Below are 16,356 nucleotides of genomic sequence, written 5' to 3'. Positions count from 1 at the left end.
GGCACCAGCAGCGTGCGACCATGTTTTATTCTGATACAAACCTTGCTGCAATAGGATTGGCCGCTGCAAGCAGCAAGCGTGGCTGCAGCAGCCAATCGTTGCAGCCGGCCGTGTCCTGCCTCAACCTATTGTGGGATTCATAAGTGAGCAGCGGTTGAGCGAAGGCCGAAGGAGGGGAACCCATCCAAACCATCACCCAAGTCAAGGTAACGTTAATGTACAATATACCGCTGTCTTGAAATGAATGTTTGCAACCAGCTATGCAGAGTTAGCGTGTATACAATGGGTGACATTTATACTACAGACGTGCTACCGAAACAGATGAAATGGCTAAATAGCATCACCGTATGTTACTTCACAAAGCGAAAGCAGAGCAGAGAAGTAGCTACCCGTTTTCTGAGAAATAAGTGCTTTAACTGTTACATGCGCTACATTTGTATTTTACTTCGAAAAATGACATTGTTTACTTTCTTTTTATATTTACTAATGTACCTCTGGGCCGTGGTCAATGGAAAACATTTCAAAGCTACTGTTTTCCCTTTCGAGCTGTAATTGCATCAGCTCATGCCTATCCACAATGCAATCAAAATTGCTTTTGAATCAGCTTTTAAAAAAAAAAAAAAAAAAAAGAAAAAAAAAATCCATTATTTTCTGTCCCTGACCTGCACAAACACACGCACACAAAAGGAGTGCGCACATGCGCATGTGCGAACGCACTTCATCCGACACCTCGTGGGGGAATAAGGTGTCAAACAGAATCAGCATTTCTGGTTGGTGCAATGGGAGCTCAGCAGAAAGACAAACCGCTGTACAATGGAGAGGACAAAACAGCAACTTGACTCGCCGCCAAAAAAAGAAACCGCCACTGCCTTTACATTGGGCATGACACTGCATTTTCACTTTAGTGCACAAGAGCAAGACGGACAGAATAAAATCAAAACTCAATCTTCGGAATCATTCGAAACTAGTTAATGTGGTAAATAGGAGAAAAAGGAGAAACATATATATCGGAACCCCCAAGTGTTCTTTTGGATGTATACTAGCGTGGCACATTATTAAAGGGGTCGAAGCTACTTAAAAAACGTGTACATTCCAGAATAATTGCGGAATAAAAATGTGTGACAGAGGCATTAGATTTACTTCTGTAACAGCAGAATGTGGCCGCGGCAGTATTCAGAAGTGGTAGCCGTGCATTCATTATCCAAACATTTCACCACTGTTATATCATGTAATGCTGTAGCTTAGATCTGCAACACCTCTCCGTAAACATTGAGCTTTTGTGTTATAATTTGCATTGTGCAAGGGCGGGGGGTGGGGGGAATAAAAAATAAAAATAAACAAAATCAGATGGCATTCTGCTTTGCAACATAGCGAGAACGACACACTGCATTGTATTGATCGGTGCTTCTTCAAGAAAGTATGCATAAGGCAACCGAAGGGATCGTTTCTTTTTTTTCCTTGAGAAAGCATTCATTTTTGGACATATGTTATTGTAGATGTCAGCTCATAAAAAGAGCCATTGTGACATTTTCCTCCCTACCATTTACACGGTATATTCCAAATGAGTCTGGTCATTTTAGCATATGACAATGTCGCAAGATCTGCGCACAACACTGGATGGAACTGTTCGAATCGGCGCTGGTGCTAACACAACAGAGTAGCTCTCCAGGCTAGTACGCCGGGGTTACAGACTGTTAAATGTGTGCGATCTGGGGTTGCCATGGCAGCAACAGACACCGGTCTCCTCATTAGAACCAACAACATAATATTGAGGTTGTTTACATACGATAAGGGTTTCTAATAAAAACCAATCATTTCCCCCCCCCCCCGCCCCTGCACTGCCCAGTAGTTGTACACAAGGAGTTTTATATCTCCCATCAAGAGGTTGCAATACATCTGTAACGCCAAGGTGACTTTACAAGCAGGCTACAGTGAAAACACACACAGAGGCAACGCACGTGAGTGCACCAACACACTCACCAGTGCAGATTTTCCCACAGCTCAGGCAGGACAGCAGAGGCCGATGCTCCATTCAAAGCAAACACAGTTAAATGGGGTAAACAGCAGGAGCCTCTCTGATGCACGAGAATGTGTGTGCGTTGCAGATTGTTAGCGCATTTCCCTGCAGCTGAGAGGCTCCTTTGACGACACCCTTACAGCGTACACGCAACACGTGCGCTCCTGACTTCGTTAACCGGCAGCCTCGGCAAAGGACATCGTTTTGCGTGTGCGCTGAACAGGCAACACCTTTCTGGTGCGGCACCGCTTCATACATCAGTCCGCTCAACACAACGCCCTACGGATGCAGCGTGCATGCCTGTAGGAAGCACTAACCTGCGTGGGGATTGTGTGGAGTCACACAAGTCGGGTTGAGCGTGGAAAATATACTCCCGCCCTAAAAAAAAAAAAAGGTTCCTCCTCTCTTGAGCGAAGCTTCCAGATTCGGTGGGCAGGTTCAGGCTGCTGTTATGCTGCTGCCTGGCTGCGTTAGTCGCATCCTCCCTTCCTTCCGTCACTCCCTCCTCTCACTTGCTGCCTCAGTGACACTGACTCACCCTTCAGCTCAACTGCTCATCTTGCTCTCTCTCTCTCTCTCTCTCTTTTCGTTTCGCTTCTCGCACTGCTCTGCCTTCCTCTCCACAGCGACGGAAGATAATCACATTCCAGCGGAGACGGGGCCTATGGTGGGGGAGCGCCAGACAACCCACAAGCAGAGCAAAGCCCCCTCTGTGTGTGTGTGTGTGTGCGTTGCATGGACAATCAGTCCCATTGTGCAGGACGAGGGGAGGGCCAGTCAGAGGGGAAGAAGCCAATGGCCACACTCATCTGCTGCCCGTGGACACTGCTGCTGGCCATAGTGCACAGAAGATGTGAAACGGCAGGCCAACCAACCCCCTCCAGGGAAGGAGAGGCTCGTGCGACACAAAAGAGGCACCGCAGGCTGCGCGAGAGATGATGAATTGATCTGTTTGAAAGAAAAATCATCTTCAGAGCCCCTCAGCGTTATCGCCGGCGCTATCATGATATGCTTCGCATTTCAGGCTGAACCGCACACACAATTTGGCCTGACGGAGGAGATACAAACACGCATCATTGACAGAGCAGCTATTGTTAAGCAATGTGGATGTATCATGTGTCCATCTAAATCAAGTTCCATTTAGGGTTGTGAAATGATCTAATGAACAGTAATAATGAGATAGTTATTGCTCTATTTATTTCCTCCAAGGAAAACCTGCGCACTTCAACACAGGAACACATCTTGTGAAATATGTCAAAAGAAGAATACATAACGATGACAAAGAATGAGTCGCTTGACCTTTTGTGACATTCTCTAATTTCAAGTCTTCACTTTGCACCGTTTCCTTTTCTTGTCTTTTTCCATAACACATACCCTACAGTGAAACATTGAGAGTCTTAGGAAACAATTCAACCAAATGTTCTGGCGAATAGCTGCTAAAGTCAAACAAAACATCATCATGCATAACATCATGTGAGATGTCGGCATATTGCGCCGCACCAGACCAAGGCATACCTCATCAGACCTTTGTGCAGCGAGGTTAACTAACATTTTGCATTGTTATTGACTAATCCAAAAGAGGGCTGCTGTTCCAAAGAATGATGTGAAGAGAAAAACACCAACCTGAGAAAAAAACATTTTATGATGTTGACAGTTTGACCATGTCACACAGTATTTCTACTGACATTATTTTCCTATGGGAAATAATGTCTCAAACTCCTGAAAAAGTCAAAGGTTGACCAGCGTCATGAAACGGATTGTGCTCGACGTTAGCAATTCCATTGTACTGTTGATTGTTTGCTCTCTATCTGTAAAAATATAATACACATTTTTTATTGTATGCCATACATGCTGACACGCACGCACACACACAACCTCCCACACACACACACATATTTGAGTCTGTGCAGTCCCCAATACCCTACACAATAATTAATGACCGTAAGAGTACTAAGTGCATCCAGATTTTAACACTGCCATACTGTAAGTGTGCTGAGTCGCCCGGAGGTCTCAAAATGTGCAAATGTGGATGTGTTCGTAAACTTCAGACAGGAAAGCTGGTTGCTAAATACAGAAAATGAACAGTTACTTCCTGGACATGTATAGTGCATAGTCACGAGCACCAAAAGGTCAGGAGTCGGACTCATGTCAAGTGAAGCACGCACATGAAGACACATGAAGAGAATAACCACCCAATCGAAATTTCAGTTTTCTTTTTTTTTTTAAAGGATAATTTTGCTTGTTAGAGTCACATACATACCCCAATAACATTAGGACAAGACGGCTTAATAAGGTGAGTTTAAGTGTCTTAATGGTGATGTTTTCACTCTGTTTCAAGTGCTGATGTACGATGACATGACGACAAAGACTATCTTGCCATATAGCGGTGGTCATCACTAAACAAATACATTAGTTCGATGATTGAATTATTAACTAAGCAAATCAAGGTATGCGTTTATAAGACAATTTCATATCTGTGGGAAATTGTTGCCATAGTAACATTGACAACATTGTAAATAATGGGCCTACTTAAATCTAGCACATGCTCGGATCTAATAAATGAAAAGTACCCTTAGCACCATGCTGGTGCACACACACGAGGCCACTTCCACGATTTAACCTGCACCTCCATTACCGAACACCAAGATGATGTTCTCTCCCCCATTTTTGCATACGAAGCTGTAATCATGTGTGCATCTCTTAGCTTCACTGAGGCTACAGCGGGCGGGGGCAAACCATACCCTGCTTTATTATTCATTACCAAGAAAAAACATTTCAACGCAATGACAGTAAGGCATTCTATTCTATTCTACTGTATTCTATTTTATTCAAGGGTGATATTAATCATACTTTACAGGTGATTAATAAAAGACACACCTCAATCAGATGTGATGTGTTATTAAGTTATTTTCGTATATGCAGTGCAGATATAGTTTTTTTTAAAACCGAAGCCAAAAGACGCTACAATATTAGTGTAACTCAGTCCCTTCATACGTTTCCACATTCAACGTAACTGCCTGCTTAACATTTTTAGCCAATCAGAAGCATAGAAGCAGTGACAAGAGCCACTTTCACTTCAAAATTGAAAGCTACAGCTGTTGTCCCCCTTCACCACTTTGTCTGTCTGGCTCACACCCACCCCACGCTCTCACCACTCTGATCCATCTTTTCCGTTTTATGCCTGAGGTGATGGCAGGATGCAAGCCCCATGGCTCCAGGCTACGGCCCACCACTTCACTATAAGCACCGAAGTGAGCGCCTCCAACACACATCATTAATCAAATCCACACTGGCTAATCTGTATGCATGCATCTCAGATACACGATCATGTAGCATGATGCACACACTCCATTTGAACCCGTTCTTTTTTTCAAATTCTCTCCTGCTGTCTGTGAGGGTCAATGGTGAATGGTTAGTGCTGTCTGAGTGCGCGCACACCCACACCCACTTTGCAGCAGAGACGCACACACACCCACACCCATCCACTTTGCAGCAGAGAACAGCTGACGGCAGGCTAACAGTGTGTCTGGCAAGCATCTGCCCCCGCATCACAGACCCGACCCGCACTTGCATTGGTTCCCGTAATCAGCCCCGGGACACACGGCTACACCCTCCCTGCTGTCAATCGGAAACCCAAGCAGCGATAAGCAAATGCATTCAACTGTTCATTTATTGACAGTGATAGAGGAGCACATGAGCACAGAAGATGCTTGGCTGCTTTCATTAGCTGGCTTAGCTTTTATTATCTTTCTCAGCAAAAACACTACAAATTACAACCACGATAACAAACATATTGTACATTTAGTACCTTGTTGACAGTGATGTGATTATTCCTTATTATTAGCGGTACTCAGTGTGCAATGAAGTAACTCATCATCTGTACCTCTTTGAATTAGTACCGTTCGTTCTTAACAGCAGAAGCAGCGGAAGTGCTTTTTCTGGTCTCGTCAAATCCTGCGACTTATCCAAGGCGGGTCCCGAGCGCACAGGCCAATGCGCTCGCATATTCGTCCGCCGCGGAGGAATATTCGCAAATACATCTGCGTGTGGATGTGTGGAACGGATCTAGCTGCTAGCGTTCACGGAAAACGAAACAGCCTATGACGACGGCGACAGTGGTGACCGGGTAATGTTATTTATGTGAGAGTGAAACAATAGTGTGTTATCAAGGCTGACACTCAGACTCAACCTGGGTGTGAGGGGAAACTGAGCAACTGTCACTTGTGATCTTGTTGTTTTGGTGCCCATACAATCAGAATATCCATTTGAAAAAAAAACTAAAAGAATATTGAATTTGCAGAAAATATTGCCAAATGGCAGTTGGTATGTGAGCAACTGAACAGCCTCGCCCTGGGCAACAACTGTGGTAACTGTGGGAAGGATTTGATTGAATAGATTCACACAATGGTGATTGTGAAGGCTGCAATGAGGCTTCATCAGGAGCGATAAGACGTTAAGTGTCCTATGTCCAGTTACCGCACTCGCACCATTGTATCTGCGGCTACTAGAGGATCACATCATGAAATCAACTTCTGCTGGGAGTTGCCACGCCAGAATGGTTATATCTTGACATTATCATACAGAATGTGAAGCGTTTCTGTAACTCTACCAGCTGCAGCTGACAACAGTCAACAAAAGTCACAGGCGCGTGTCCTTGAGAGGAATAAAAACCACACACTGACGGAAAGAGAAGCCCAGAGGCTATGACTTAGACATTACATACAGTATGTCATCACAGTCATCCATTACGGTCTGCTAATGCTTTTGTCATCCGCTTGCATACATTTCCCAACCACCACCCACTGGCTGGCTATCGCCATGCTGGTTAAATGCATGACTCATATACAGGATCAGTACATTCTGTGCCGTTTAGGAAATACTGGTGGTTTATATCGTTCCCTGGTCTGTGTGTCTGTCTATCTAGTCAGCGTTGCCTCTGCCAATGAGGTACGTTTGTTGACTTGTTCAGGCTTGGCACTGGGTCATGAAACCTCTCAGGCAATGCGGCTAAACAGTATCAAAATCTCCAAACCGATAAGCTTGTAACGATGTGGGCCCAATCGAAACTAAGTGGTCATCGATCAGGACTAGGGCTGAAGAACGATTTGGGAAAATACGCTGAATGCGAGCTTGTTTTCAATTTTCTTGATTAAAAAATATCGCGAGTTTGATTTAGCATGCAATTTTTGGGCTACGTTTATCTTCGGCATGATTCGCTAAACACAGGAAATCAATTATTTTACAGTATAACCAACACGAACGACATTGGATACAGCCAACAAATAAATGCCCTACATGTTATGAATTGATATGAATAACAAATCTTTATTAACTATTGTATTGTCCAAAGAAAAACCTTCCATCAAATTGACTTATTGCTTTAATTCCATGCCTTGTAAAGATGTAATACTGCGTAATGATGCTCTTGCTCGTCGCACTCGTATCAGCAGAGTATAGCGAAAACGAAAACACCACCACCAAGATGGGATTATAAAAGCGGTTGAAATGGTAAACAACATTAAATGTTGATTCATGTTCTTACGGAATATAGCAAAATCCTTGAAACCAGAAGGATCTGAAGGACTTTATCTAGCTCAGGAAATAGGAGAATTTTCTCAAGTTCGAACTTTATTTTCCATATCTTCATGATGACAACCAAATTAGGATTAGCGGCTTGTGCGTTGGATGAAGGCAGCGAGCTATCTGCGAGAACTAAAGTCAATTGCAGGACATTGACCATCAACATTTCAAACGTACAATGCGGTGAAATGCGACGCCAAGCGGCATCGCCAAGCGACACGCCGCTCCCCGCAGCTGAGAAAGCCCGTGAGCCTGCGCCTCTCCCGAGTGCGCGCTCAGTGGCGAATTGAAGCATTTTACGAAGCGGGGGGAAAAACTAAACCACTAGCACTGTTGATACACAGCAGAATGAGAGCGCTCAATTTAACTTTTATCAGGAAGGGCTTTGGACGCAAGCGATTTTGATTCGCCAGCCTGGTGAACGTGGGCGATATTCGCTTCGCCACTCATTATATGTTTGGTGAGGATATGAATAAAGATGTGGATACAAGAATTTCATTTCACTTTTTTGTCAGTAAAGTTCACTTGCATTGGGGTCAGAAGGAGCAATGATTGACCCGAAGAAGCTGGAGCCGCACCTAAAATCTTATCCTATTTGAATGGCATTTGTATTGCGTATATGAAATCGGCAGAATTTGTGCGGACAAATATTACAACGTGCTACCTTGTTCATGTTTTTATTGCGCATGGAAGCGATTAAGGAAGTACATACGTTATTCAGTCTAATCCAACCTTTTGAAGGCCTTGGCAAAAGGTGAATGCGAACTTTTAAACATTATTAAAAGTGTAGACCCACGCTGACCGTGACAAGTGGTGTCACTCGAGCATGTGACACCCACTCCCACGTTAAAACAATAAGTGTGGTGAAAGGACTTGGGCTGGCTGGCTGGCTAGCATTCCCAGCCTTTTCCTTCCTGCCAGTGAGAACGAAAGCAGAATGCTTCAGTGTTTCCTCTCTTTTGCTCTTTATAGGAAGCAAGGAGGGGGGGGGGGGGGGGGGGGGGACCTCAGTGGAGCTCTCCAACAATACACACCACCCTCAGAAAGGTGCATATTGCAACACACATCAATTTATATACGTGCCCTCTAACACTGCACATAAACACACGCAACACTAACACAGTTGGGTAACGGGCCTTAGGGAATGTGGCCAGGGGGCCAGGGTGGCTGTGGGGGGTGGAGAGGGACGGTTCCCAGGCCTCTGCAGACAAAACTGCTTTTTTCTATCCAGCAAGCCCCATCAGACTGCTTCATTGCTTCGCAGTGGCAAGCTCGTCCACATGGAGACAAATGCGTTGCCTCATCAAATCAACTGCTCTGAGGAGCGCTTTTGCCAAACATTCACATTAGTAAGCCCAGCACTCACTGCTGCAGTGCAAGGACAACTTTCGAACACAAACAAATTGCAGCGATGTTCATTTCCACTTGTTTTGGTCAGACCGCATTGCCCTAAGTCAGTGGTTTTCCAACTGGGGGGCTCGCTGGGCTGGTCGACCATGAACACTCTTCATTATTAAGTTACACCCAGCAGATGGAGCTGCTAGGGAGGAGAGCCACCGGCCACACTGCTGCCTTTCGCCACATCCTACTTGTGCGAGATAGGGTTTTCTGCAGTTGCCTCAATCAAGACCAAACACAGGTCAAAGCTGGACATTGATGAACTTCGAGTGGCTGTCTCACAGCAAATCTGCAGCACAAAGCAAGACCACACCAGCCACTGAAATGACTGCAGGAAGTCAAGATGTTACATTTTTTTTTTAGGTTTTTGTTTATTCTTGGTGGCTTGGTAAACTCGCCAGTGTTAATTATTCAACTGTAAAAGTGACCACTGCAGTGATTATTGGAGTTATGTTTGTTGTTGATTCCCAAGGAATAATGTTTGCAAGCTAAGCGTATGCGTATTTATTGAAAAACTGTGTGTTTGTGTGTGTGTGTGGGGGGGGGGGGGGGGGGGTGCTGAAAAAAATTTCATCTCCAAAAGGGGGGCGCTGCAAAAAAAGTTTGGGAATCACTGCCCTAACTAATCAATCAGAGAGACCAGCAGAAAAATAAATTGCGAAAAATAGTCTGGAGTACATCTTGCTTTGCTAAGGATTATTAATGCACCTAAGATGAAACAACAATACAATATTTTGACGAGAGACATATTTTATATGAAATAAAAGAAAGCATAAAATACCATTGTACTATAAGAGGGAGGTAAAACACTTCAAAATCATTTCATCCTTCATTCATCAAATTAAGCCTCTAAATCTTACCATAACAGCAGAGCAGACGCATCTTTGCGTTTTTACCTTTCCGTCTCCAAAACCAATACTTGCGTCGCCGTTTCATTGTCAGTCCAAATGTCTTTGACAAGAGGAAAGCAAAAGCAGATCTTCTACCCCCCTATACCGCGGTGGCTCGCCTGTTGTCGTCGCGCTTGTTCAAGTCAAGCGTCTCAGTTGAAACCTCCAGTATTTGGTGGCCCGGCAGTCCATGTTGTCTGTAAGACCGGTGCCGATAGCATAACTACACACAATGCTCAAGCTTTGATTATTATGTGTCGATCTGGTTGTAAAATGTATTTCGTTTTGGGAAATTCCTCTTTCCCACTTCTTATCCTTGTGCACAAAGAGCTACATCCCAGGCAAGATGCTCCGCTGATACAAACTAGAGAGATATGTAATCCACTAACACCTTCACGTTGATCAGTCCTTCTGGATGTCCTTGATTCCAGAAAGTTGAGGGAATAACCGTTTCACAATTAGCCTCACATCTTCCTCCTCTCGAGTTCCATCTTCAAAAAGCCGAGCGGGCTTGAGCTTGACGTTAAGGTAAAACTGAATACTGTCGTTTTCTGGAAAGCGCTTCACAATGGCAGGAGGAGGGGAGGCGACGCACAGTGTAGTCAGGAAACGCATGTGGAAAGGCTGAGACAAACCCTGTGCTGCACTCATAGTCTTTTGTGTCTTTCCATAGTTGCTTACTGGCCTCAATTCTGTGCTACAGTTCTACATCCAGGAGAGTGTGCAAAGTTAGTTGAAGATGACACCAACTTTCATTCAAAGTGGTTTCATTCCAAAAGTGCTTCATTGTTTATTTCTTTCAGCACACCCTTGTTTCCCTTGTAAGCATGTTTGACAATTGTCCTGCCATAACCAGAAGAGAAACACTGACTGCGCGTGTATGATTTATCACTGCAAACGATGACAAACTATTTACACTGTTTGCCTTATACAACATGATATAAGTTAAGTTCCTTTGCATACACTACCGACGTGGATACCAACTGCAGTGGAACTTTCATGCAACAACAGAAAAGTAAGGGGAAGAATACGAAATATGCCAAACAAAGCTTCTCTTCTTCTTGTAAAATACACCCGCCTCCCAAGACGAAAGAACATGAAATGCCAAATGTCCACTATTTTCGCCATTAGACTTGTTGTGGTCACGTTCTGTAAGTAAGTGCCACATCGGTGTGTCACCGCTGCGATGTGTCAGTATTGATGGAACTACCGCAGTTATCGCTAACCCACCGACACTCCCCACAGTGGAAACACACGCAATGTTTGCTGTAGCTCCAAACTGTACTTGGCAAGTAGAAACATGCCATAATCGACCTCACTGGACTCACGAGACCCGAGTTCAGCAACCACCAAATGATTCACTGGCGTTTTTTTCTTTTTTTTGTTTGTGTTTTTTTTTTGGGTGACACCCACACAAAAAGACAAGTCTCAACAAAGGTTGTTGAGGAGCACTAGATGCAAAAAGAAGAATAAACTCTCAGTAACCACTTGTTAAAATGTTGAGGCAGCGTTCTTAATGGGAAATTTGCAAAAAATAAATGAAAATATAAAAAGTAAAAAAATCACTTTTTGCCATATTAGTTAAAACTGTCAGTTTAAACCTGACAGTTGTATATGAGCAAAATGATCTGTGAATAAAACACACTGGATCCATATTGGACCTCCAATATGATTTTTAAGAAACCACTGGGCACAAGGAAAATCCACCAAACAGAGAGAGGAAGGCGTGACTGACGAGGTGTCACTCATTTGCCGTGCGCCTGCGGGAACACTCATAGCGATGCTTTGTCATTGGTGGGCACACCCCCGTAGCCTCATGCTTACCTATAACCTTGGGCTACAGGAGCTTTGTTGAAACTATGGCAAAATATACACGTACGTAAAATAAAAACTCCATTTCAAGATGGGCTTTCACTTGTATAGCATACTCAAAGTGCCTTAAGACTGCCTCCTTGTTCACCTACTGATGACGTAGCACCAAGAGCAACTCCGGGTTCAGGAGCTTGCTCAAGGACACTTTGACGTGGTCACGAGGGCTGAGGGTCGAACCCACAACCTGCGGGTTGAGAGACAACCGCTCTACCATCTGCGCCATGCTTCAAGCATTAAAGTCGTAGAGGTGGATGCAAATAAAGAATAGGACAACAAGAGGGCACTGTGGGCTCCACCTCCGACATGTTCATCTTTGGATGGCGCACTAATATTATAGACTCGGCGGGTTCCCATACCAGTGCTTGAGATGCTCCAAAAAAAAAAAAACATGCAAGTGTAAAAGTAAGAATAAGTTTGAAAAAAAATTTCATGCCACAAGCTGTGGCAAAAAAAAAAAAAAAAAAAAAAAAAAAAGCATGATGGAAACTTTCCTCTGTCTTTACCGCCATCTCCTGGACTATTTACAGATTACACACACTTGGCGATGGTGCCTTTAGGTGTGTGCCACAACTACTGGACATTTGCGTCAATAGAATTGCACCGTTGCAAACTTAATTACTTGTGGCAATGCTCTAAGACATTGAAATCCCATCACAGCCTCACTCAGGTTCACATCATAAAAATGATTAAAACAGACTCTGAGAATTAGAATGATTGACTGAGCACTTTCACAGATTGAAAAAAAAAAATCAAAATCATGGAACAATTGGTTGGGTCTACCATAATGTATTAACATTGCTTTGGAAACTGCTGCTAATGCAGCTGCTAAAAATGAATTCTGAGAATTTCAAAATATTTAGAGGGAAGATTGATCTTAATTTAAAAGAACAATTGACCACTTGTCTTGATACATTTGGCAACAACAATCTGTCAACTGTTTCCACACAATTGTAAAATGAAGTCACTGTTGGATCATAATATTTTTGTACGGTGACTTGAGTGTTGATTCTCACTGACTGCTGAATTGATTCATGGGTGATTCATTGACTTACAACCCCAATTCCAATGCAGTTGGGATGTTGTGTTAAACATAAATAAAAACAGAATACAATGATTTGCAAAGCCATAAAATTGTAAGTTAATGATTATTTGCTAAAAACAATCAAGTTTATCAGTTTGAACATTAAATATCTTGTCTTTGTAGTGTGTTCAATTAAATATAGGTTGAACATGATTTGCAAATCATTGTATTTTGGTTGGGCGGCACGCTGGCCGATTGGTTAGAGCCTCACGTCAGCCTCACAGTTCTGAGGACCCGGGTTCGATCCCCGGCCCCGCCTGTGTGGAGTTTGCATGTTTCTCCCCGTGCCTGCGTGGGTTTTCTCCGGGCACTCCGGTTTCCTCCCACATCCCAAAAACATTGGAGACTCTAAATTGCCCGTAGGCATGACTGTGAGTGCGAATGTTTGTTTGTTCCTATGTGCCCTGCGATTGGCTGGCAACCAGTTCAGGGTGTACTCCGCCTCCTGCCCGATGACAGCTGGGATAGGCTCCAGCAACCCCGCGACCCTAGTGAGGAGAAGCGGCTCAGAAAATGGATGGATGGATGTATTCTGGTTTTATTTATGTTTAACACAACGTCAAAAAGCTCAAAAAGGGAATTCATGTTCGACTCGTCATGAAGTGAACAGTGTCACCAGAAGTGAGTAGAAGCCAGGAGAGGACAGTAGGGGGGTTCATTTGGGAATGAATGAGCATCACTCACAGCACAACAATGGCTGCCAACACAGTCTTGATTCATATACTGTACCGCTTCTATTTAAGCAGACATTAGACAAAAAGCTCCATTGTTGCACACCGATTAGGTAGCTCGCACAGTACCACCAGCTCCACTCTACGGTTTATGCTTTAAACAGCAAACTGCACTGTAGAGGACCGAAGCAAATGAGCTTCTGCATATTTATTCATCATGCCTCTGAGTGACCACATTGAGAGGGAACACATTTGATTTGGCTCAAGGAGATATCATGCAAAGCTGTATTTAAATTAATTTAAAAAAAAAAAAATATATATATATATATATATATATATATATTATTGTCAAATTTCAATTATTTTTATTTTTTGTATAAAGGGACAGTGTACATAAACATTTTCAATAAATGCAAATGAAACTGCGTTAGTTGAAATACATTTGTTTTAACCTTTAAAAAAGGTGGTAAAATAATTATAAATTGTTTTAAAATTCCAACAGAACTTTTTGGGCAATTCTTAAAACAACACAACTACCATTAAACATATAACTTACAAACGAACCCTCGGAAAAAGAAACCAAACAAACTTCACTGAGGCTCTGTTCAGAATCATTCACTCATTCCCAACGCATTAATATCCCTGTATAGTAATTTGATATAGTGGACTATATAGTTCAGTCAAAATAAATAAATACACATTAAAACACTACTTGGGGGCACCGGTAATTGCTGTTGCGGAATTACAACATACATGTAAGTATGTAATAAAACTCAATACTGGACAAGTTTAGTAGCAACATGATGCTTTTCCAAAGAAAAATAATGCCCCATTCTGATTCATGCGCATTATTCAGTCATCATGGTGACATATGTATTTTGCTCATCGAAGCTGACCGTAACAAGTTTTGCCTTGACCAACCAATCAGACGACGGGGAAAGTGCTGATGTCAGAGGGCCGGCGCTCAGGCCCTGTGAGGACAAATTTACAGTCCCGTCGCTAATTGGCCAGGTTAATTTACACACAAAGAAGCTGAAATTGATTGGACAAAAAAAAAAAAAAGTCTTACATTCACATGCACTGAAAGTAGTACAGATGAGACAAATGCTACAAAATGAAGATAATAGACTGTTGGGAATAAATAAATACAATTTCATGGAACAAATATTACAGTTTATAATGTAGATGTTGCTCGAGGGCTTCTGGTTGCGAAGAGAAGGCCTTGCCGGCCGGCCCTGACCTCTGACCGCTGGCGTATTGTGTGCTAATTACGGAAAGTCAACTGCAGAGGCACCACCAACAGAGAGCGAAGTTCACATCGCAAGTGCAGGTGCTGTTGTTCTCACTTGCATGTTTGCACATGCAGAGTTTACAAGGCTGCTCACTCCCAGTTCAAAACACTTGCAGGGACATTGACGTGGAACTGGTTCAAAAATGCAAGCACCGAAAGAACTGGGTAGCTGAAAAGTTCATTTATTATTGAAGCACCACAGTGCACATTTTAGCATGTTACACAGTCATAGGAGAGTTAAGGAGGGGGGGGGGGGGTTATAAAAAACAAACAAAAACAACAACAACAAAAACGGGGCCCTCCAGCTTGTAGATGCTTCCACAACAGGCTGGGACTTGAGTGAGTGAGCAGTTGGTGTGTAAACATGTGGCGCAAATGGAACTAATTGACTGTCATGTGTTTCACAACGCTTGAAGCAAAAAACAAACAAAAAAAAAAAAACGCGTCGACAACAGAAATGTCATCTCGCACAAAAAAAAAACAAAAACAAACAAACAAACAAACAAACAAAAAAACACCACCTCAAGTCGAGCAACCCGCAGGAACACTTAGACGGAGAAAACCTCCCAGCTCACCTGCGTCTTCTCCATCCAGACTTTGTTGTTTCCTGCGAAAAGCGACTCGGCGAAAGCCCTCCATGCTGCTCCGGGACAAACGCCGCTCCAGCATCGACACACACCAATGCGGTTCATTCACAGGTCGCCTCGAGACTCTTCTTTCAAATAGCTACCTTTTTAAGAAAGAGGGTGACGCGGCGGAAGCTGTGAATAAAAGGGACTCACACATGTTGCGTTAGTACGAAAGTGTCAGGTGTGTCCGTTTCTTCTCCCTCAGTGACGTCAGCACGAGCGAGCGAGGCAGGCTCCGCCCACAATTGACCGCTTGTCTCGATACAGCTGCCAACTTTTAGGACGACTCTTGCAACGTTTTACCCAAAAAGCAGCTGCCGACTAAAAAGACTACTTAAAAAAAAAAAAAAAATATATTGGGTGGGGGAAACTTTCAACAACTTTTGAAAAGTGAAATGAAACAAAATTGTCTCGCAGTCCGACAAAAACAGCCTTGCATGCCAGGCTGCAAACGTGCATCGTGTGTTATGGTTTAATTTAGTGCTTTCGGCCAAGTCATTTATTTATTCATGTATTTATTTATGTATTTATTATTTGGTTAGGGAGTAGCTGAAAAGGGCTACGCCTTCAAAAAAAAAAAAAAAAAAGTATATTACATAATAATACTGTGCATTGACTATTGTACAGATGAATATCATGCTATTTATTATTATTATTATTATTTCTTTTAACCCTAACCACCTGAACACCACCACCTACATTTTATGGAGTGGCACATGATTGACCACAACCTTAAATTATGTTATTATGTCTTCCGATTTATGGGAGTTTCGTCATGAATTTTGTTGAGAATTACTGCCAATGACAAGAAACATTCTTCCTTCTCATAGTGCTGCAAACGTTATTTTCCTTGGATGGATGGATGGACTTTGCCTTGGTGTAGAACTGCACTGCATAACAAAATAAGAGGGATGATGCGATTGAATA

General features: G+C 43.1%; 1 protein-coding gene across 4 annotated transcripts in view; it reads right to left on the bottom strand.

Annotated features, from left to right (window-relative positions):
* Positions 1 to 15,619, bottom strand: part of fgd4a (FYVE, RhoGEF and PH domain containing 4a) — a 50,276-nt gene extending 34,657 nt beyond the window's left edge. For 2 of the 4 annotated variants that reach the window (XM_061676878.1, XM_061676883.1), the window contains exon 1: positions 15,376 to 15,619. In XM_061676878.1, coding sequence (XP_061532862.1) covers positions 15,376 to 15,469 — 94 coding nt within the window. In that variant the 5' untranslated portion in view covers positions 15,470 to 15,619. Of the gene's footprint in view, positions 1 to 1,980; positions 2,329 to 9,855; positions 10,425 to 15,375 lie in introns of those variants that run through there. The other 2 variants (XM_061676879.1, XM_061676880.1) reach the window with 2 other exon arrangements.
* Positions 15,620 to 16,356: the final 737 nt, after the last annotated feature.

This window comes from Phycodurus eques, chromosome 5 (assembly GCF_024500275.1).
Source record: "Phycodurus eques isolate BA_2022a chromosome 5, UOR_Pequ_1.1, whole genome shotgun sequence".
Lineage (NCBI taxonomy): Eukaryota > Metazoa > Chordata > Actinopteri > Syngnathiformes > Syngnathidae > Phycodurus > Phycodurus eques.
Note: the sequence above shows the minus strand (reverse complement) of the source record. Positions and strands in the feature narration are given on the sequence as shown.